This window comes from Hoplias malabaricus, chromosome 4 (genome assembly GCF_029633855.1).
Source record: "Hoplias malabaricus isolate fHopMal1 chromosome 4, fHopMal1.hap1, whole genome shotgun sequence".
Taxonomy (NCBI): domain Eukaryota; kingdom Metazoa; phylum Chordata; class Actinopteri; order Characiformes; family Erythrinidae; genus Hoplias; species Hoplias malabaricus.
This window is the reverse complement of record NC_089803.1, coordinates 32893041-32917681: the sequence shown is the minus strand read 5'-3', so window position 1 is coordinate 32917681 and position 24641 is coordinate 32893041. Positions and strand designations below refer to the sequence as shown.

The 24641-nt window shown below is 38.7% G+C and overlaps 1 protein-coding gene across 2 annotated transcripts in view; it reads left to right on the top strand.

The window, feature by feature from the left end:
* Positions 1-5099: 5099 nt before the first annotated feature.
* The window catches only part of tafa5b (TAFA chemokine like family member 5b), a 30379-nt gene continuing 10837 nt past the window's right edge, over positions 5100-24641 (top strand). The window contains exons 1-3 of one of the 2 annotated variants that reach the window (XM_066668983.1): positions 5100-5808; positions 19820-20043; positions 21528-21677. In XM_066668983.1, coding sequence (XP_066525080.1) covers positions 20007-20043; positions 21528-21677 — 187 coding nt within the window. In that variant the 5' untranslated portion in view covers positions 5100-5808; positions 19820-20006. The remainder of the gene's footprint in view (positions 5809-19819; positions 20044-21527; positions 21678-24641) is intronic. The other variant, XM_066668982.1, reaches the window with a different exon arrangement.

The following is a 24641-nucleotide window of genomic DNA, read 5'->3' as shown; positions in this document are numbered from 1 at the left end:
CATAAGATGAAATCTTTTCAGTGCTAAACAAATTCGTTTTATGTACCCTGTTCTATCAGAGCGATAGTTAAAAAATTTGAGCTGCTGTCTGCACGGTGCTTGATTTGGGAGGGGGGGGGGGGGGGGGGGGGGTTAGGCAATGTATTGCCATGTATTGTGGTGCATAAATGGTGTTTGCTCAACTAACAAAGAGTTCCATTGCTGGTATTTAGGAGGCTCTGAGGAGTATTAGGCTTCAAGCTGACTCCCCTGAAGATCACAAATCAGAACCTAGTGTGTTTGCATGCAAATACCAGTGCTTGGAATTTGCAAACAAGAATAAACTTCACCTGGGGAATAATGGCTCAACAATGAATTAAAAAAAAACAGCACATTGAAAACTGGCAATGTTTCAAGTAAGGAGAAAAATAATCAATCTGAATGAGAATAAATGAGGTATTCATTATATAGACAAATTACCAGATTGATTCATGGACAAACAATATTTGCCATAAAAAAAATTCTCATCTCTCAATGTGAATAAATGTGGAGGAAGGCTGTGGATAATTTCTAATGGAGCATTTATCATCACAAATTCATATAATGTAAAGTAATAACTATAACTAACTATAATTATTATTGTTGTTATTATTATTAGCAAAATACAGAGAAATGTGAAATCTTGCTTCATAATTTAATCCTCTACTGTTTTTATTACATACTTTATAACTTAGTTATTCAATATAGATTTTGTAGATGATGTTTCTACTAAAGGTCTTAAATGCAGATATAAACACATGCACACAAACTCTTACTATGTCCACAGGAACAGATGCTTTATGGTTTGCCTTGAAAATGTCCCTGTGTGCTTTGCATAGCAATCACGACTATCAGATATAAATTTGTGCTGAATTTAGAATGCTAGTAGTCCCACCTGACCTCTGGGCACTAAAATTCATAAAGTGCCCCGTCTTTTACTGGTACATTAACTTTTTTTTTTTTAACCCCTCTCTCATTTTGGTGGTAATGCCACTGCCCGTGGGAGAAAATGGAGTTACCCTCTGTGGTACATATATATATAATAGGGGCGGCACGGTGGTGCAGCATGTAGTGTCGCAGTTACACAGGGACCTGGAGGTTGTGGGTTCGATTCCCGCTCTGGGTGACTGTCTGTGAGGAGTTGGTGTGTTCTCCCCGTGTCCGCGTGGGTTTCCTCCGGGTGCTCTGGTTTCCTCCCACAGTCCAATGGTTGAATTTATTCATATAAACATCAATAACTGCATATTTGCAAAGAATACAGCTCAGAAAATAACACAAAGTGTTATTCATGAGAATTTTCCAGTGTTCCGAAAATAAACATCAAACACTTGTTGCTTAATGCTTAAGAACTAAATATGATATAATTTGTTACATGAGTTTATTGCAGCTTTTATAATTTTCATAGGTTTACCTTTTAGAAGAAGTATACAAGCATATATTTCCACACCTCCAAGTTTTGAAGTCTTCAAGTATTGCTGGTCTGGTATCTGGGGTGGGGGGCTTGATGGTTCAGAATAGGAGAAATGTCATTAATGAGGCCATTAAGATATTTATATATTAATTGCTAAATGTGAAATTTGACTGGCAGCCGGTGTGTTAATTGAAACTAATGTGTTTGTTCTACTTTAAAAAAAACCATTTGCTTATAGTGAACACATTTGCTTTTTACCACTTCACATATGTTAACAATACAAATTTCGCCAATAAATCAATTAACCAGCATTGACTCAGGTATTAGGTCAGGACCACACTATTATTCAACTTACAAGACATAGCTTCAGGATTTTTTCTTTTTTTATTTTAACCTGGTATATCACTATTGTCAGTACAAATCCTTAAACTGCCAGTATGGAAATATTTTTTTTTCAGCAACTTAAACATACCTGAATACATCCACTTCTTATTTAGGTTTACAATATTTCCTTGATTTTAATCAGTTTAATAATAACAACATCATTGGAAATTACATTTAATTAAATGCTAACACAAAATATTCACACACATTTATCACCTGATTTAAGTGTGAACTTCAAACACTATTGGAATGAATTGTTGGCAAAGCAGAGGAGGAATGATGTGTAATGATGTCAGCTTCAAAGGGCTCTTTGGTTAAATGAGTGAGGACAAATATATAACAATCTATCAGTAGGAACCTATTACTTACCACTGAAGCGTTTAAGCGTGTATTAGATTCCCTACTGTATGAGTGTGTCCAACATTTTTTAATGAAAGCAAACTTGCGTTGGCTGCTGCTGTTCACTGAAGCTTGTAGCAGTAAATTAATAAATATCAAGCTATTTGTGTAAAATGCTGAAATGAGGATAGATTGGAGTGATTACCAGTAAATACATTAATAATGATTAAAAGTCTTGACAGAGGAGGGAGAGAGACAGAGCAAGAGAGAGAGAGGAAAAAACCTCACAAAAACAGAACAGGAGTTTTCTTTTCCACTGCTTTACTGATATATCTATTGCTTCATTTTCAGTAGTGATATTTTTTTTATTATAAGTACAATTAAAACAAATGTCTCTACAGAGAGAATGCATTAAATTTGTTCCTGTCAATTTTTTTCAGATTTTTAAATAAACTTCCTAACCATTACATTGTAGTCACAAAAATATCTACACATCCCCCCCCCCCCCCCCCCACCCCCCAAAAAATCCGTAATTCAGGTAGTTCCCACATAGTCTCGAGTTTCCAGACTCTCTAGGGAGAGTCTGGTACGTGGCCAAGAACTGCCTACTACAGCAGGAAAACAAATGTAATTGACACGCATAAGGACCATTCACAAGTTTGCTATTTTGGCATGATGTGTAGAAGGAGGTAGTAAATATTGGACCAGTACCAGAGCCAGCACAAAAAGATAAATGCAAGTACGTATACACACGGAGGTACAGAGAGACAAGCAGAATCTAACTGGCAGAATCCTGACAGTGAGGCCAAGTTAATGGAATGAAACTATCAGCTGCTCCATCAACTTTTGGGCTCAACAAAATTCTCAACAAAATCGCATGAGATGAGAAAGATTTTGATGTTCTAGAAATTTCAGAGGACAGTGTTTTAACTGTGTGCATGTTTTAATAAACCATTTAGCTAAAAGGAGTTATGTCTGGTTCTTGCCTTGCCACCTTAATTAAGTAAAATCAGTCATGTTGATCTTGGTAAGCAGAGTTTTCATCTCTCCCACTGCCCAGATTTTCTTTATAAAGCTATTACTGCTGACTCTATCTGAGAACAGTTGTGTGTTTATGAGTTTCTGCTCTATTTGTCTGGGTTCCTTTGTGAATTCTCCATGTGTCATCACTGTGGTCTTGGAGGAATTTCAGTTGGCTGTTCATTTCTGGGAATGTTCACTACTGTTCTCAGTTTTCTCCATTTGGGGATAATGGCTCTCACTATGATTCAGTGGAGTGCCAGAGCCTTAAAAATGTTTGTAACCTATACCCAACCAATGTACTGTAGCAGATTTGTCAAATAAATCAAGAACAACATGGCTCATATTAGCTAAAGTCTCTTTTATTATTAACAGAACATGTAACAGCTCTTGTACCAAATCCAGTCAGTCACTGAGCATTCAGAGAATTCTCCACAATGAATCAGAGAAAGAAGCCATGTATCACAGCAGCTTTCCATTGCCCTACTTGCTTAAAGCCAGCAATGTGCTGATAATCTACACACTTAAAAATGATGGTTCTACAAGGCTTCCTTATTAAAGGAAATTGTTCTATACAGAAATCTGAACACTTGCAGAAGCTTTTACATGATTAAAGTTTTTTTTTGCATCATGAAAGGGTTTATCAGATTGATGGAGATCATGATTTAGATGGTTCTATATAACACCTTTTAGAAAATGGTTCTATACGACACCAAAACGGTTCATCTACTGTAACAAACTGACATCTCTCACGGACGAACAAAAGAAATCCAAAGATGTTCATTATTGGGCCAGTTAAGTCTGATTCTAGTGACATTTCTGGTATTTAGTCTCTGACCATAAAAAGGAGAGATCCACGTTCTGAAGAGGCCTGTTGTAAAAGCTCCATATTTACCCATTATTAATTTGATGATTAAAACACATTAAAAATATTGGGACCAGGGCACCTCTTGCCTCTATTGACAACACTTCAGTGACCTGGAGGTTGTGGGTTCGAGCCCCACTCTGGGTGACTGTCTGTGAAAAGTTTGGTGTATTTTCCTTGTTTCCTTCAGTTGCCTGGTTTCCTCCCACAGTCCAAATACGTTGGTAGGTGGATTGGCGACTCAAAATTCTCCATAGGTGTGAGTGAATGTGTGAGTGTGTGGTGCCCTGTGATAGACAGGCACCCCCTCCAGGGTGTGTCTCAACCTTGTGCCCAGAGATTCCAGGTAGGCTCCGGACCCACCTCGACCCTAAACTTGATGAGCGGTTACAGTCAATGAATTAATGTTTTCCCATAATTATTTGATATAGGATTTCGGGCATTCAATTTTGGATCTCCATTTTATTGCTTTTATTTCACAATGTTTTCAGTGTGTGACAGGTCTGAATTAATGAAGTTCTCTGACTCTTTTACAAAGTAGCCATATTGTTATTATACATGCAGCATATGGATTAGCATTGTCTTACTGAAATAGGCCTTCCCAAAAAAGGCATTATGTTGCTCCATAAACTGCGTATATTATTCAGTATTAACGGTGTCTTTACAGATGTGCAAGTCACTCATGCCATGTGCACTAATGTCCCATCTTACCATCACAGATTCTGGCTTTTGAACTGTGCACTTATACCAATCCTAATGGTAGCTCTTCTCTGTTTAATGGAGGATGTGGCATATAGAATTTCAGATTCATCAGACCACAGGGCACTTTTTCACTTCAGCTCAATCCATTAATTGCTTAAATGAATCTAGACTTTTGTACTATTTGGCTGGCATCAAATTCAAAATGTGCCTGTGTTTTTAAAAACTCTGTTCTGTTTTTTATTAAATAACATTTACATGACTTGGTGGTGGGGGGCGTTTAAAGCGCTATGACGTAAGCCAGGGGGCAGTTTATGAAAGTGTCACCCTGCGGGCTTCTTGAGCAGAGCTGCTGCACAAACTGAGCGCATACACACACTCCACCTTACAGACACACGAGGCTCTGTACACACACTCGCGGCTCTGCTGTTACAGTGTCTGTGTGAGCGGCATGTTTCGGCGCAGAGGAGCCGAAGAGGAGATGGAGGACGGGCGCAGTGTGTTTGTGTGTGTTGTGCTCCAGGGTTCCAGGATTGGTGAAATAAAAACGGGAATGTGTGTCTATTTCACCGAGAATTATCTTAAGTGAGCTGCGTGCAAACACAACCAGGTCTTCTCCTCTTCATGGACACAGGAGGGGAGCTGCTCGGTGTGTTTTGGCTGGACTTGTGAAGCTGTAACTTTTTTTGTTTTGTTGCGTTTCTTTTTCGCCGCAGTGACAGCCGACGGAACAGGAGCCTCTACTCATGATTCAGCGACTCGCTTCTCAATTCTGCAACATGTAGTTTGTGTGAGAAAACAAAGCGAACAGCAGCAGCTCGGAACCTTTAAGTTTGTGTCCCGGCGAAAAGGTTTCCCTCCTCGGCGCCGATGGATTAGAGTCCTCTCTGTGTTTGTGTTTTGTTTGTTTTTTTTTCCTGCCCTATGGAGACATGGATTCTGAGTGAGTGAGTGAGGGACAGACAGAGAGAGGGAGTGGACATGCAGCTCGTGCGGCTCGTGTGCGCGCTCGCGGCTACAGCGGCTGCCCTCGCGGTCCTGGCTCTGTTTCAGGCACGTTTTCTACGAGAAGGTAAAGTACACGGTGTATACCTTTTAAATATAAACTTTGTGTATAGTTTGTATTAAGACACGAGTTAATCTTTAACAGCTGTTTCGTTTATCTTTAATAAGAGAATAAATGAGGCAGGGAGTAGAGTTTATTTCCTAAACGTATTTCTCCCTGCAACTGAATGCTGTCCACTGCTCAAATGACAACCCCACTCCCAACGCAAGGGTGTTCATTTCGACTTGCAGCACATGCCGATTTATAAGACTATATTTTATATCATGCCTCCACACTCCATGTTTAGTTTTTGAAAATACCAGCTGCCCATAATAGAGGTCAAGTTAATTAGCCAAATATAAAATGCTTTAGAAAAGTTTGGAATGGAAATTAGTGTTTTTATTTGAAATATTTGTTTATATGTGAAATTGTATTGATGATTGCTACATTCAATAAGAATCCAAATAAGAAATTTGGAGGCTGTATTTAATTAATACCTCATCATGAGTTAAATAAATACATTTGGCATTATAGTCCAGCTACTATTCTTACAGAATCGAATGCTATTCTAGTGGTTACACATGGATAAACAGCATGCGGGACAGGGTCTTCTCAGGTCATGTGTTTACAGTTTGACTTCAGCGTGAACAAAGAAGGAGTTAATACAGCTTTGAGGATTGTGCTATGTGGCTGTTTCTTGGGGCTTTTTGTTCAAATCAGCCTGAAATTGCATTGAACCCAGAGCTGCAGTATAAATAATCTCTGTCAATAATTTAATGTTGCTCAGCTGTCATAGCACAACACTGCACTTAGCGTAAGGCTTTTGAAAGAAAGCAGGGAAAGCTGCAGCATGGCTGTGGATGCCCTGTGTCTTTGTAGTGGCACTCAAACATAAGGTCACCAAGCTGGTTGATTTATTTATTAATATGTTGATGTATTGGCTGGTCTGGTGTAGAACTCTGTTGTTTTCTCATGCACACAAAAATGTAATATAAGAAAAACCTTGGAAAAATACTTAAAGGGAACTTATTATTATTTAACTTTTTTTGCCATCTGCCTAAGTCTGAAAACATGGAATAAACGTAAGTCGTTCTGTTTTTTTGCTGCTATTTTCATAGAGAGCAGGCTCTTCAGAGATGTCCTCGCTCTCTGAAGTAAACAGAGACTGAAACAGGACATTCTGAATAGGGCTGTTTAGAGAGAGTATGAAAATGCGGTGTTGTGTGATTCTTGTGGTAATTTGACTAAATCATTTCACAGACATTTTAATAAAAACCCAGGATACTGTGATAACATGTGGGAAAAAAGGGCTACAATATATTCCATTTAAAGTACCTTTACAGTATTCTTCATACTCACACCTGGTTCCTTTTAGGTTCTTCCCAGAATCTTTACATTATGTTGAGGTTCTTTAAAATGTCCTTCACAATCATAAATCTAATTTATGAACGCAAAAACAACTCTAAGGAAGCTTCCATTGAAAATGATGATACCCTGGCACCATACACAGATCCCTCTCTGAGTGCCTCCTTTATTCCCCTCTATGAATAAGAGATAAATGTATACATAGACATAATATTTTTATTAAAGATGTCCCTAACAGCATAGTTTGAAGGATTATTGAACGGGATAAGCTTGAGCGAGCTTGTAATTATCACACAGAAAATGCAGCAGTGCAAAGACAGCATGGTTGCAGGTAATCGATACACTTCACACTGACCATTACGCATGTGCTCTCTGTAGAGAGTTGGAATTGTAATGTTGGACGTCTGAGAGGTAGAGGTGTTTGGGAATATTGGAGTGCATGAACACAAGGCTGCTATTTTAAAGTACGTTTCTGAAAGCAAACTATCTTGGCTCACGTCCATTACTTGGATAAATATCTGTTTTTCTGTGGCTTCGTAATGTAGAGCTTTTACAGGTTTTCATTTTCATTCTTCATTCAACCTCATTAGCACTACATGGAATATACAACTGCCCCTTCATAACGTTAACCCTTCTCTAAACTGTAATGGCCTCATGCTGTAATTAAGTCTTTTGATTGTTGTGATAGCAAGATCAGGTTGGGTCTGAAACAGTCACTGAAGGTAACTGTCCATGGGGCATAAGTGAGTTTACCAATCAGCATTGGTTTACGTCCATTGTAAAAACAAACAAACAAAACCCAAATAAACAACAACAGCAACAACAAAAAGTAACCCCCACACATGCTGGCTTGGTTGCCACAGTAACAGGGATTTTATTGATGATAATTGGAGAATGCACGGCTTTGCTTTTCATAAAGTCAGAGGACACAAACTGAAAGCTCTGGCAGACTGAGATCTGGCATCTGCCAAAACACTTTTCATTTTGCTCATGCTGAGTGATGCTGGGTGGGGAATCTGGCTGCCTTGTTTGCCAAGCTTGGAATGGAGCTCTCATGGTTTTCAAAAAAGCCTGCTGCTATTAGTAAGTCATTTTAGCTGATTAAAGATGTTACATTTGTCCAGTAAACTATTTGAGATGGTAACAGGCTGAAAAAAATCAGTTGAAATCAAAACAACACCTACACATACTAAATGAGTCACTTAGTCATCTGGGTTAATGTGGCAATAGATTTTTCTCTTGCTTTTAGGAATTATTGGCTTGCTGGTGTTGGAGAGACTTGTGGATTTCTGTTGAATGCTTAAATATTTTGGTAGTTAAACATATCTTAAAGTTAAACGTTGCTTAAATAATTCAAAGGAAATTAACAGTTAAGGAACTTTATGCAACACGTAATGGTTTTTAAGTGCGTTCTTAAGGGAAATTGTCATAACCCCTTAAATGTTCTCTTAAGTATTGAATGTCTCTTAAAAATGGTTATGTGTTGCATAAAGTTCCTTAACTGTCAATTCCCTTTGAATTATTTAAGGGCGGCAAAACCTCACCTTAACACCCAAAAGACGGAGAACATGACTGCATTTTTTGAGGTTTTGAGATGATTGTGTACCTAGGAGTTTTTCAAGACAGAGAAAATCCTCTAGACCCACTGACTAATGAACAGTTATTAAGAGAGTACAGATTTGACCATTGTTCAATTTATGAAATCGCTAGCGAGCTAGAAGACGACTTCAGACATTCTACACAGCGGAGCCACGCTTTATCTGCAGATTTACAACTCCAAATTGCACTGCGTTTTTTTGCAACTGGGAGTTTTCAGTCAGTGGTGGGAGAAGTTTTTCATGTCCACAAGTCTTCCACGCGCCGGGCTGTTCACCGAGTGGCAAATGCTTTTTGCTGGCGGCTAGATAAAGTAGCTATGTTTCCATCCTGGGTTGATCAAGAGCTTATAAAAGCAGAATTTTTCAGAAGAGCCAGAGAAAAACAGATTTATCACTTAAAACACTAGTAAACATTAACATTTTTGGGTCTGAGCATATGCACCTAATATTTTCTCTAGATGTCAAAAGTGATTTAAAGTGTCTTACGTATAGAACATATTGAATGGGTGGCATGTGGTTAGTATGTTTGCCTCAGAGAGCTGGGATCTTGGGTCCCATCTGGAGTGGAGTGTTCTCTTTGTGGGTTTCCTCCCAGAGCCAAAAATAAAGTGAACTGTCTGCTCTAAAAAAAAAAACTCTCCAGGTGTGAGTGAATGTGTGTATGCCCAGATATGCATTAGCACTCTATCCTGGGTAAACCACCTAGTGCCCGATTCAGTCCTTGAGGTGGATGGTCATTCCTGGGTGAGAGTATACTGTGTGTTTTGCTGCCATTTCTCACCAGTGAGGGTGTTGATTGAATGTTGAGTGGAATGCCGTTCTATGCAGTGTTGATTGTAAAGCACCCTTGGGGGTCTAGAAAGGCATTGTATTAGTGTAACTAATTATAAGTGTAACTATAAAACTTAACACAGAAGCAATATTATGGTGCCAGTTAATGGAGTAACTGACCCCCCCCCCCCATCACTCAGCATGAGGCTGGCTAATTTGTGTTACATTTAACATTTTCATTTTTCACTTTAATTTAGGGGAGTTAGTGTTCTCCTTCAAGGCCAGTTTTTATATCTTGCCCCTTCCCCAATATGTAAACTATCCCAGCATATGTATAGAACCATGAGGTCAAAATATACCATTTTTCCAGAATATTTATTGTGTATTATTACCTGGCTAACAAAATAAAATAAATATCTATCACATAATAAATATCCAGCACATCTTAATGATTCTGGGAGACTTTCTCTCCTCATCCATGGGTCTGTAAGGAGCCTAAAATCCATGGTGTTACATTTCTCACAAATGTGGCCTTTTCTTTTTATTACAATAAAATAAACCAGCATTACTGAATTAGACTCTGAAAAATAAAATAAGGTCTGTATGAAAATAACATTTATGACATTTAAATATTCGTTTTCCAATCACATTTTTCACATGTGTCTTCTTCTAATTACTTAGATTACTTACAATTTGAAATTTCATAGGAAGCATGTGCTGACTCTCACCATTCTGGCATCGTGTGATGGAACAAAATGTAACCATTGACAAAAGACTAAAAATGACATTACCAAAATACATTACCCATATAAGTATTTTCCAGACAAATGCTTTAGACATTAATGTACTGATATATAGAATGTATTTAAAAAGGCTTCCCCACACCTTTCACATTTTAGCTATTATGTTTCAAAACAGTGTTATAAGCGTGCACTAAAGGTTGTCAAGTTCCTTCATGAAGCAGATAAACACGTCTTAACAGATAGGAATTGCATTATCGAGGAGTGTTAAGATTTAATATACAGAGATTGTATGTAGTTTCTGTCCAGAGAAAATCATATATATCCAAAATAGACATTTTATAGGAGAAGGAAAAGTATCTTAATTTTCAATGCAAGTCAATGTAAAAAGATTGTATTCCAAGTAATTCTGGAGCATTTCTATTGGTCCAAGCTTGACATCTTCAAACAATGGACAGCTGTTGTGTTCAAGTCTCTACATAGACTGCCTTCAGATAATTTATTAGAGTAGAATCTAAGGCCCTGTTCACATGGATCTGATTATTTTAAAAACGGAGGTTTTTGTCTGTATTTAGGCCTCCCACTTAAAAAAGAGATTTAGGTCAATGAAAATGGAGGTTTTTGAAAATGCTCTCTAATGGTGGGATTGGTGCCCTCTGCAGGGTGTGTTCCCATCTTGCGCCCGGTGATTCTGGTTAGGCTCCAGACCCACCGCAACCCTGAATTGGATAGGCAGTTTCAGACAATGAATGAATGAATGAATGAATTTCTAAGGTGAAAAGTTTTGAAAACACCATTGTCATGGTTCTCATATGGGTGGAAGAAAACAATATTTTTGGAAATGCTGACATCACACAGCATGGCTCAAATGCAAATACCTCCTCACTCCCTATATAGTGAAATACATAAGTCATTAAACTACAATGTACATGCAGCTAGCACTAGATTTCAGATTCTCAGATATGAATAATTAAATATGATGTTGTATTAAAAATATAAAATGCACTATTAAGATCTAGATTCAGTAATAACTACATCGAGAGTCTGGAGTGATTTGGATTTAACACCTCTGTGGTTCTCATGTTGTTTTGGTGCCTCTCTTTAAGAGGTTCTATGGCCCACTACTTTCAACATGTTTGATTGCATGTCCACACAACTTCTAATATGAAGAAGGATATTAAAGCATACAATCATCTACACTAAGGCTTCAGGAAAATGGCACACTTGAGTACTCCGTGAGACTGCCAAGTGTAGATGCAACAGCAATTTGAACAATAATCAACAAAAAGAAGCGTAACCAAGATGAGTGCTAGAGAAAACAGCTTGATTTAAGTGACTCAGTGAAAGAACAGAAAGAAGAGCAGAATTCCTAATTTTTTACAGTCACCCAAGAATATCTTTACACTTGACAGAAAAAGGAATAAAACATGCTTTCAGCCTTACTCTCTCCACTACATACAAAAAATGGACTAGTTTCATTTTAAGAATACCAGTTTGATTCATGCTTAAAACCGTAAAGTCCCCCCACCAAAAGCAGGACAAGGTGATATTCAGATTCAGATTTCTGTAGCCTTTACATTTTTCCATTATTAAATTTATGCAAAATTTCAGCATTCCAATAGTAATAGATATAAATTAACATTCTTTAAAGGAACAATAAAGTACTATTTTTACCATAAAATTAAAGCTTTAATATCACTGTGATGCTTCAATGAGCTGTAATATGGACAACAGAGTCTCTGACATTGCTACTTCGGGCTTAGCCTTGCAGAAACTGCACCATGTAACTTTTGGAGGAGAGTAAGAAACCACCCCCCCCCTCACCCTCCCCACTGATTTCAGTACACTGCTGTGGGAGGGGGATCATACCCTCCTCCAAAAGTTACATAGTGCAGGTACTGCAGTGCTGACCTTGGGGTAATAATAAAAATAGAGGCTCTATTCTTTTTATTACAGGCCAGTGAAACCTCCCAGTGATTTCAAAGGTGTAATTTCAAGTTACAAATACAGCTGGTGGTAGCTGTGGTCTTAAGGTTAGAGAAGCAAGCTAAAGTCTGGAGGGTCACGATTCAATTCCCAGGACAAGCCAGATAAAATTTCACCTAACCCCCAAACTGCTCCCTGGGTGCAGAGGTGGTTGAGAGCCAGCTGCCCCTAGTGTGTGTAAGGATTTGTACACTAGTGAGTGTTTTGTGTTCAATACCAAGGATGGGTTAAATGCATAAAAAGCAATTTCCTTAACGGGATTAATAATAGTGATTCTTCTTCTTAAAAAAGACTAGTGTACTACATAAGTAGGTATTTCCATCTTTTGGCTGTCTTTCTTTAATTACTTTAAAGGAGGCCGTCCAAATTTTTAAAGTAATTATTCCCAGACGTCATGTTTTAATATTCTCATTCCAATTTCAGTGGTGCCACATACGTTTGGGAGCCTGCACCTCATTTAAATGAAGGCTACATTGGGAGACTAGCAAGATTCTCCCACAGCGAGAGCCCCTTATCTGACATATTTTTGAGTTTTCTTGCTCTAAAACACTTGGTTTGACCCAATGTTAATGAGATGATTAGTAATACAAGATGTGTTGGGAACAGGGAAAGCACCTAAATGTGTGGTGCAATGGGACCTCCAGGGCAGAGGAAGGTGTCAGATTTATTGGTAAATGCACTGAGTAAAATAGGCCATGAGCTGGGTATTTTTCACAAATGCATTCATGCAACAGTATATATTTTCACCAGGTATTTTAACATATTACAATGAATGACTTGTTTTATTCCATGTTTTCAGTCCACAGAACTAACTGGGTTGTCATGTTTGACAGTTTGAGTTGGTAAGCAATCCAAATACATACATGCATCTCCCATTTAGAAATAGCAAGAAAATGAACAAAATTATTGAAAGAATAATTACAAAATTCATATGCTTCTTTGGCTTGTCTGCAGCAGCAGATTAAGTCATCATATATATATAATCAGAAAGATATATAAAATAGATTTATAAGTTGAAAACTGAGTTACTGAGAACAAAGTGGATGACCTCATTGAGTTAAAGAAGGAAGAAAAATATTGGTTACATACAATGTGCAAATGTTTGTAGACTTCTCTTATCATTAGTCAACTGACTCATTGAGGAGACAGATGTCTAAATGTGCACACGGTAGTAAAGCATGAAATGAAAACAGACACTCAGGAGCAGATGCAACTAAGTATAATGTCACCATGCTCAATGCCAAGCTTTGGCTGGAGGGTATAAAGACATCAGCACTGGGCTATGGATCAGTGTAGCTGCACTCTCTGCAGTGATGTAGCTCCATCCAATATCTTTTTGTTGAGCCAGACTGGTGGTTGCAATCCAGAACTTATCATCCAGTACATGACTTTGCTTATGCAGTTGAGGCTGAATGCAATTAAGTCCTCACCTAAATGAGGAGTAGACATTATTACTGCTGCAAGGGCGGCACACATCCTATTGATATATTTAATCTTTTGGCCACGTATTGTCTGAGTGGAATAAGTTACGTGACAGTTATTATGGGCAATTTATATCATAGGGTCTTCTCTTCACATCTCTGCACAGCCTTTTCCAGCTTTTCTCTATTAAAGAGCTGCCTCCTTGCCTAAATTTCCGGATTGGCCTTTGCTCTATTCACCACATGCTTCAGCACACAAGGACACTGTGACTAAGGCTGTTTCATTAAAACATTCAGTGAAAAGTTTTCAGTTACTACTACATTTGTCATTCTGCTTCATTTGTTTCTTTAGTTAATCCCATCTTTAATTTAAGCCAGTTTTCTTCTAATAAAAATGTACCCCAGAGCATTAAAATCTAAAGGCAGATTTATGCTTCTGTGCTGACTCGAAGCAGAAGCCATAGCCTGTGCATGTGCCCTACATTGTTGTGAACGTTTATACTTCTGCAATGGTGTCTTCTGCTCGGCAAATACAACCCCAAACTACGAGGGGTAAAATCCCAAACAACTTCCTCCACCCTAAGTAGTACACAATGTAGTGATGTAGTAGTATTAATTTTATAAATCAGTAAAGAGTAGGGAACATTATATAGTTTACATATGGAACTTGTAAAGCAACAAATACAAAGCCAGGACCTTTTCCATCAGGGTGCCCACTTTAAAAAGTTTTTATTATTATTTTTTTTTTGGGAAGCATCCTCATTTTCAAATTTTCCCTTGATCCAAAATCTTCTGTGACGTTTAATCCAATGTCTGAGGAAATAATTTGCCATGAATTAGCTGATCTGTAGTAATGTGTAGAATTGATATTTCTGGACTTTTCAGCTTGATCCATGTTCACCTGACTGCAGAGCAATTGCAGTCATTGCAGTCTGCATCGATGCAACATGTAGGTACATTTCTAGGGAGGGTACATGTCTGGAATTTCTCAAGATGTTTTTGCACGTGTGGCCTTCCATAGTGTAGAGTATGGCATACAGAGTTCCCATTGAGAGGGTACTGTTGGACGCAGAAGCTTAAATTGGCTCCAACTCCTGGACCCTGGACCCATATCCAACTCCAAGATTGTGGTATGGAGGGGCTTGTTGTCTGAGCATTAGTCAACTTTGAAAAAAGGGTGGATATTTATAATAAGAGAATATGCTATCAAAATGTTTAATGCTAATATTTCAATCATGAATCACACACTGTAATGTGCAGCTGGCAATTTTAAATATTTTAAATAGTGGTGTTAAGCTTAACATGAGTATTATTCCAAGCATACTTCCAGGCTGAAGCCCTTTTGCCATTTTTTCAGAGACTTGTAGAGCTTAAAGGTGTTGTGGTCTTTTGATGGCTCTTCTGATAAAACTAAATGCTTCCAACTACTCTACTGAATGTCTTTGTCATTAAAGTATGTTGAGATTAAACGAGACAAAAATAGCACTGAATTTAATATTTTTAACATTAGAAATGAAGGATGCATTCAGCAGTGCTTCCACATCATATAAAGTAGTATATTTAGTGGGCTGCATTCTCACTAGATAAGTGGCCACTGTTGCTCATTGGACTTTGTTGAACTGGAACTGGAAGCTGTTGGGCTCCTGAGTCGTGCAGCAGTTTAAGTATTGTCCCTATCAGAAGGAGATAGCTGGTTTGATGCCCTGTGATGTTCCAGTCTTCCAAGACTAGGATTTCATGACAGGACAGGTGGCCTCGCTCTCTGGGTGGGTAGGATGGCCCCTCTTCTTTCTGCTTCTCTTTGCCCATGGTGTAAGCTAGCGCAGGAATCTCTTTAGATGATGTGATAGACCTGGGCAGTTTTTGTGCTCTGAAGCTTTACGTTGGTTTGTTTTAGTGGCAGTTTATATGTATAAAAAAAATTAGGCAATTGACCTAAGATCAATCCATGTTCATTCCCACAATCCTGAGGCTGATGGCACTGTATGTGATCAGGAGAGAGGTATGGGGACACCTTGTAATTAACTAGAAAACTGGTCATAAACTTGAGGATTTATAAAGCTGTTGAAAATAGATGGAAGTCACATGATTGTCATGTTCAGTATAACTCTTATTGAATTTAATGAATACATTCTGATAAAGCTTGTCTTGTTAGCTCATTAGGTAAATTAAATAAGAAATGTGATTAATCATAATTAACAACCTAAAAGAATGTGATTAACAGGGAAATATTTTCTTCTGAAGGTTAAAGTACAGAAATTGTCATTGGTATAAAAAAAGTTTCACACCTGAATATAAAACTAAGCCAAATATTCTACCTCTGCAAATAAGGTGCGGAGCATACAGAACATTTTTGACGCAGTGTTGGACTGCACAGTTGTGGCATTGCCTCAGCGATCGGACACAACCTTCATACACAACTGCACCACTCGGCAGCACCAGTTTATCAAATCTAATACTTTTAAACAAGCTTGATGAAGATAATGACTTCAGGAATATGAAGTGATTAATCTTCATTGAACTCATTTAAAAGTTTCAGAAGGAGAAGGGTTTTTTTCGTGTTTGAGCTTTTACCATGCAGTGAGATTCATGGCTCAGTGCTCAGAACCTGGCTGAGACAGAAAGGCTTTGCCAAACCTGGCTTAGCACCAGGGCAGTGACTGGCTGATGAGCACTGCACACTCCAGAGAGCATCTGGCATCTTCATTTCCATCCTCAACTAAACCCACCGCTCCCCACAGCAGAGAGAGAAGGACCCAGGGAAGGCCAGGCCGATTAAGGGATTCTGTTGATGCAGTGGCCAGGTCTTTGAATGTTTTCTATCAGCAAAATATCTGTCTGCCAAAAAATGGTGTGAAACGAACAATGTGCTTAATATGTAACATACATAAGGTGTAAAGCCCAAGGGATTTGGAGTTAGTGTTACACCAAATGGATAAATATATTCACATATCAGCTCATTTCATATCTCACATCACCCCTTCCTGGTCAATTAGAAATGCACCAGAGATACAGAGAATGCAGCCTTTCCAGGCAGTGGCAAAAAAAATAAAAAAAAATAAAAAAATGGTGCAAAGTGCTCTGTAAGGTATAAAGCTTCATGAAACCATATGTAGTTTGACTACGTGATTTGTCATCCGATTGAAATGCTGATATCATGGTGGTGCATTCCTGAGTGCAGTCTTGGTCCCCTGATGATAGATTCACTTTTCACTCCATCACTTTTCTGACAGGCTGTAAGGGATAGCTTTTGAATTTCAGATCAGCAGCGGCAGTGAGCTCTCCCTCTCTGAGATGTGTGCTTGGCAGCTCTTTCATCCCTAAAACGTTGGGCCGACGCATGCACTGAAGTATGCAGCAGATTTGGGAGGGGGAGCTCTGAGAGGTCTGAGACACTGTAGACATCTCACTGTCACAAAGGCCATTCACATAGACAGACACCACATATCATCCATCTTGAATTGGGCCACTTAACGTGGCCAAGTGTCAATCCACAAAACTTTCTGAGACTTTGGTTTAGTGACAAAGAGTCTGAGTTGTTTCTTTCCTTCTTAAATTGTCCTGAAACTTGTTTGCGTAAATTATTCTACACTAGTGGATGAAAGGGTTAGAGTAAACACTGGTGGGCACTAGAGAAAGGAACAGAGGGGGTGGGGGTGGGAGGGGTGCTGTTGTTTGTCATACAGCACAGGCCAGGACTGAGCCAGTGAATGCGCCAGGGATTAAAGGAGGAGTGCTTGAAGTCTGAATTCAATCAACACAGGGCCATGCTCCATTGGCAGCATGCTGATGAAGCTCCATGAATGGCCCCTTGCACTCCTTCACTCCAGCATTTGGTGAGTCTCTATCATTAGGTCCTGTGAGTCTGAGATTACGAATAAATGGCTAAGCCTGGTTCCTACAATTGCAAACAATTCATTATTTTAAATGAGTTATAAATTCATTTCACATTTTAAGCATAAAATCAAATAAATGTGGGTAGCTCTGCTGCACTACACACAGCACACTGGGTTTTGACTGTCAGCTGAAATCATGCCATAGAAATAAGATTCCTTCCCTAAGAATATTATTTACCTTATTATCACAGTTTAAACTAGTAAACCCTCTGCTATAATGGCATTTGGCTGACACTTTTATGCAATGTAAATGGGTCCAGATTATTAATCCCAATTTATTTCTAAATTCTGGCTGTGAAGCACCCCTGAGATTCTTAAACATAAATACGTTTTAAAAGTTTTGGTCTTGAATGCATCGGTCTAGTAATTTTTTTTTCTATACTAAAAAATACTGACATTATTGGGATTTGTTTTTTTTAAATCTAGACATACTGCTTCACGATGTTTCTCAGATTAAACACATTTTAGGTTTATTACCATCCAAAACGGTGTAGAATTATAATTTTTTCACTGCTCAAGGACCACTGTGAGGTTCCACTTTTCTGTTTTATCCTGTCAAAGTGTGTCTGGAATCTTTCTGATTGCCAGTCCATCACAGGGCTACCACACATTCACACAGTCTCTCAACCACACTCACTGCTATGGGCAAGTTAGAACAGCCAATCCCATACCAACGTGTTTTTTATGTGGACTGTGGGAGGAAACCCGAGCACCAGGAGGAAACTCACACGAACACAGGAGAACACAGACTGTGATGTAAGAGGATTTAACCCAGAACCCCAGGACCCTGGAGCTGTGTGAAAGTAACTCTGCCTGTTGCGCCACCGTGCCCTCCGACAGAGTATCAAGTTATTTTGTGATTCAACTGAAATTCAACTGGTTTAAGTAAGTTCTCCTGCTCCAGTGTTTCTATCCCCTGGTCCCGTAGCTCTGTACTCATTTTGAATGGCTTAATCAGTGGTTGCTCAGGCAGAGAAAGCACCAGAATACACAGAAGTGGGTGACTTCAGAACCAGGGCTGGAATCATTGATCTGACTCTTCCTCTCATTGTTTTCTATCTGTGCTAATAAAGCAGTTACAGAAATAGCCTCACTTTCGATTTTGGGATTGATTGATATTTATGATACAGTAGACTCAGGGGCACTGCAGTGTGATACTGCAACGCCAAGGGCACAATAAAAGTTTCTTAGAGAACAGTACAATAACTTTGAGAGTTACACCAGAGTTACGCGAACATGGCTGGTTGGGGTGGGAGGGTGGAGATGAGGAGAGACAGAGAGAATCATATCACTCTTGAAAATGTTCCAATAATCACTGAAGCGCTCAAGCAACTCAGCTGCCTGAAATAGATTGGAGTGAAAGTACTTTCAGTTTTTATGATGAGAGAGGCTTGCAACAAGGGTCGTCTGGAGAATTTTTTTTCAGGTTTTTATGGCAGCTCTGACAAACCCTGCAATATTTCTCGTCTGCTTTAAATGTAGCCTGAAATACAGAGCGTAATAAAGGGCGCTTTGCATCTTGATGAGTCAGTGGTGGGGTGAGAGTGGAGGGAGGGAGGGAGGGAGGATAGAGGGAGCATAAGGAAAATATGGGAGGGTGTTTGCCTGTGGGAAAAGACTGAAGTCTCAACATGCCTCCTGGGAATTAGGGATTTTTGGCAGGAGAAAAATGGTAAGTGACACACATTTGGAGTAATGTCCATTTCTTGTATCTTAAGGGGATATATGTGAGTGTGTGTGTGTGCGCGCGTTGGCATCTTAGCAAAAATTAAAGAGAAATGCAGCAATTAATTCTAAACACTGAATACCGCTGCAGGGTATAATCATGAGCACTGTAAGCATGTCAGCCAGTGAGCTCACAGCTGGAGTCTTTAGCTAGAATGAAAGCATTAAAACACTGTCAAGTCAGAACACCATTAGTCTGGACGCATTGTGTCAGGCTAATTAAAGATCCAGTCAGATCGTTTCAGGAGCCCCCCCCCCACCCCACCCCTCTCCTTTGCTTTTACCTAATGAAGAGCCCAAGCAGTAACAGCTACTTTTGTTTCTAAACACATTTAAGAGTGCTAATCTTTCAAAGCGCTGATTTTTCCATTAAAGACCTGATTTATAGACATACACCCTGTTATCTGCACACTCCCCATAAACATCATTTGGCCTAAAAACATAAAGTAGCTTGAGTTTTGAAAGGGCTGTATATGCAAAATTTAGAGAAGTCGACATATATTTTCTTATTTGATGTGTCCTTTCCCTTTTGACAGACTGGATAATGCATGTGCCAGCTGGACTCAGGAGATTGCCTTCTGCTTGTAGCCATTTGCTTTTTACTCATGTCAGATTGTTTTGATTATCAAACATCTGCACTACCTCCTTGTACATAATCTATTTCCTAAAGTGTTGCTCTTAATTGCTGCAAGACCACATTCAGCAAAGTGCAATGAAATCAGAATGGATTTCAAGTGGACTGCTGTGACAGTACGTGCAGGTAAATGAGGACAAATTTAAATACAGCTCTTCTCTTTTTAAATGCCTTAAATATGAAGAATTTTAAATCTTTCTAGGCTTAGATATATTAAATTGTTCCTTAAAACTATATAAGTATACATAAGGAACGTCAAATGATTAAAATAAGTGACTATGATTAATTGCAATCTTTTGTGTCATTCATCACAATTAATCCTGTCTGTCTTATTTGTTCAAGTCTGACCCTAAGGAACCTTTCTTTTTATTTTAAAAGCAGTGAATTTTGTTATTAAATAATAATAATAATTTTATATTAACTATAATAATTGTTATTAGACTATTAAGTAATATAATTTTCATGTGAGCCTGAATATGACAACCGTAGTGCAGAATTTTCATTGCTGGCATCCACTTACAGCAACAACGGCAAGATCCCATAGGAAAGAAAAAAGATATCTCCTTAATATCACTGTTGGACAACAATGAGATCATATAAAGACACAATTAAGACGCTCCTGCTGCTCAGATATTTCTTCTGAAAAAAGGAGCCCAGGAACCTTATGTCTACACCCGAATTTTAGTTGAGATGTCAGTAAAGACACACATTGAATTCACATTTGCTGAGATAATAATGTTCACATTTATCTACAACTGAACTAACAGCTGGAGTCTCAGTAAGAACTCTGCCATTTTTCATGCAGTAACAGTTCATTTTTTTTCTCTGGACCAGCAGCATTAAATCCCAAGATATTAAAAAATAATAATAATCAATTCAGCATCATCAGCAAGAAAACATTGAGCTATATCATGTTTCTCTGGGATGTTACAGCTCTTGTCTCTCATTTTCAAAATACCATGGATGTTCTTGTTTTGAGGGGAACTGTAATGTTACTCTACTTTTGGATGCATTTGTCAAAATACTCCAAATAAGTAACATTGCCATGTTAGTTGTAAGTGATCATTCATACCAAATTTGCATTGCAGAATTTGCAAATAACTTTAATCAAACAGTTACTTTTAGAACTTGACATTTACAGACTTTTTGAATATGAGGACTACAATCGCCCAATCTGTAATAGCAACATACACTGTGCAAACAACTGATCTTTTGGATGAAGCTATGGATGCTTTGAATGGTCAAAGTTGTAAAAAGCATTGATGTTAAAACAAAGCTGTGCTATTATGTGAATTTATCAAAGTGTTAACATTAACACCAATATTACAAAATCTTTACAGTGTGCGGAGGTCCGCTGAATTACATAACAGCTAATTTACCATTTTTTTTTCTCAGAAGAAGTTACACCGTAATATTTAGGAGTATATATTTTTTTAACAATAACCACAGTTATTTTTATTGCTGGTATAATTATGCAAATATGTCCTGCTTTTTTGCAGCAAATTGTCCATGTGGGCTTTTTAATTGCTTTGCAATTCTGGGTTAATATATAATTAATTAAAAATGCGTTGTCTTATATTTGTGCTTATTTATTTTTCTTCATAATTTAGGTCAGCTGGCAGCTGGTACGTGTGAGATCGTCACTCTTGACCGGGACAGCACTCAGCCAAAGAGAACGATTGCCCGTCAGACTGCACGCTGTGCCTGCAGGAAGGGCCAGATTGCGGGCACGACCAGAGCGAGTCCGGCGTGTGTAGACGGTAAGAGCCAGGGGGCGCTGGTCCAGGCTTTGGTGCCACTGTTACTTTGAGCCTACAGGAGCACACCAGAGCGGCGTCTGATCCCAGAGATTATGCTGTCTGCTCAGTGAGCGGATATGTGAAGCTTCACTCATAGGATTTCGCTGTTGCTGTGAGTTTCATCACTGTTTCTTTCTGAAGGAAGGCCACCTGCAGAGGATTTGTATCAAGGTGCTGGACACCTGGGAAATCATGATTGGGCGGAGATGGAATTTAGAGATTGCTCTATGTGATCTCAGTGAGCAAGAAGAAACGGGATGAATTGAAATGCTTAAGAGTAAGACAGTTCTCATATGCAGACCATGTCCATTTGCATTCGCATCACTGATGTTAGATTAGCACAGCAAGAGAGCAAGAGTTAAATTAACAGTCCCTGATTCTTGCATCAAGTGAGTGGATGAGGATGGTCAGGAACCTGGAGCAGTATTACATTTGCTCTGCAAGTGTTAATTGAACACTGGTGATCTTTTCTCATGCAGTGACTTGGGAGAGTAATCTGGACCAGAGAACTAGTAGTATCTTTTGATGAAAATTGAATTGCATGTAACAAACTTTGCTACTCAAGTTGTCATTTTTCATTTTCTCACTAGATGTTACCACCATACACTGCATTTTAAAATGTATGTGATATGGGAAGAACCTAATAAATTATTAGAGTATGCAGAGCTGATAATTGTATATGATACAAATATGATACAGTATATAGCATAGTTCTGCTGTGGATACCATCGCTGTCATATCAAAACTCTACAGCATTCCACGGACAAAATGTGCCAACTGCTCTTTAGATTTTGCAAACATTTCAGAATGTACCCGTGCAAAATTGATTTTAAATAATATAATTAACATTCATTGAAGCTAAGATTGTTTTGATTCAGTATATAATTATAATAATTTCTATAATAATCTACAGCAGTAACAGTATATATAATTTATTTTTTATTATTATAAAAAAAAAATAGGTCAAATTTATATAGATAAGTTTATACCAGAAATTCCGGCTAAAGTTATGAAACACAGTACTTTATTGTAATATATAAAACTGTACTGAACAATGCTAAAAATATCTACAGCTACAAATCATTTACATTGTGAGTAAATGCAGCTTTTTAAAATGAATATGCAACAAATTCATAACAATAAGTTTGTTTCATCTGCATCCCTGTGTAGTAATGGTAGAGGAGCAACATTTCCTTCTTGACCACAACCTGACCGCAGACGCTCCTTAGGTGCAATTTCATGCTCTCTGGTCCTTTCTCTGTCTCTCACAACATGACAGGGTGAAGCTATTGATTTCTGTGGAGGGCGAGAGGGGATGAATAGGAGCTATTGTCAGACAAGCACAGCAGCTAGTGGTCTGATTGGTGGCCTTGTGATGTCCCCACTGGATTAAATGATAGCTCTTCAGAGCGGCTGAAGGAAAGTATACTGTTTATCTTTGTGCCCTGCGGCTCTATCTGATCCTGGTGAAAAAGCAGGTGATCGAGGGTGGGGGGACTCTGGAGTCAAAGGGAGAAAGAGGCTGCTCTGTCTGCCATTGTGCCAGGCCTTTCTGCCAGGTTCACTCAAGCAATTGCTGGCAGCATGTAAACATGCCTTGCTGTTGGAAGGTGAGCTATTTTTCAGTCACACATGATGGAATGAGGCTAGGAAAACCAAAACCCCTCCATATCCACTGAACCGTGGTTAAGTAGATGATGACGAGACTGGAGGTCAACCACAAATCCTGCCAGAGGCAGTGTTTGAAGCCTCTTTGAGAAATCTTAGCTTCAGCAGTGCGCTGTGAAAAGTGTCAGCTTTAATTGTGCCCTCGGTCCAGTCACTTAAAGCACACCTAAAGCGATTATCGATCTTGTTCTTCCTCAGTTTTTCAGTGTAGGAGGAATTTGCCATTAAGAAACAGTGGACGAGAAGTTTAGATTTGATGAGAAGGTTTAGGAGGCAGTGCTTATGTTGTATTTACTGGGTTGGGTGTGTGAAGAAAGTATGTATAAAAAAGGTATGAAATCTAGGTGTAAGGGCTGTAGAGAAATGGTTTAAAGAGCTAACACTGCTCTGGACATGTGTTTGGATGTGTATGGTAAAGCATTACTGATAAGATTTTGGTAAGATGAAAGAAAGGTCAGGGAGGTCTGGGTTTCTTTATACGGACTGCTTCCCCCGTGACCCGGACTCGAATAAGCAGTGGAAAATGGGTGGCTGGATGGAAAGATAAGATGAAAGGTTTCAGCTATCAGAGAATTGAATATCAGGATTACATTTAGCTAGGGATTATTCCCATAAAAATGCCAAAACCTAATTAAAATCTGATCTTTGAAAGCATGTCAAAAGATGGTCCAATGAATTTTAGTCAGACTGTTTGGTAAATGTAAACAAATCCATCTGTCAAGGCTACATTTGACAACCAAAACCAGCTCCCTAAACATAACGCCATAATGCACCTGTTTTATGACCAGCAGTCTCCTAAAAAATGACTGCTTGGCCTCCCAAGTGGCTCAACTGTCTAAGTGATTGAGAGTATAATAGGCCTGGACAGCCATTCTCCTCCATCATTCAGCCCAATGTTAGCCAATGTGGGCCCTGTTGGCTGACACAACAGGTTTGGCAGTAGGAAGTCTATAAACTGAGGCATGTTTGGTGTCCACATTTTGCTTCTGTAATTTAGCACTGGAGCTTCAAGGCTGCTTTACTAACAGACTCAAGAAGCCAGTATTCAATGAGGGATTTCACATAAAGTTTCTGTATACTCCAAACTGGACCCAGCTCTTCATTAAGGGCCTGCAGTGTCAGCTTTTGTCAGATTTTTCATCAGACAATTTTATATCTTGGAATCTATATTTTACACATCCTTTGCACAACTCGTTTGTGTATTTCACACCAAATAGCAGTCAGCACTGGCTTTCATGAAGCACAGAGAATAACTGT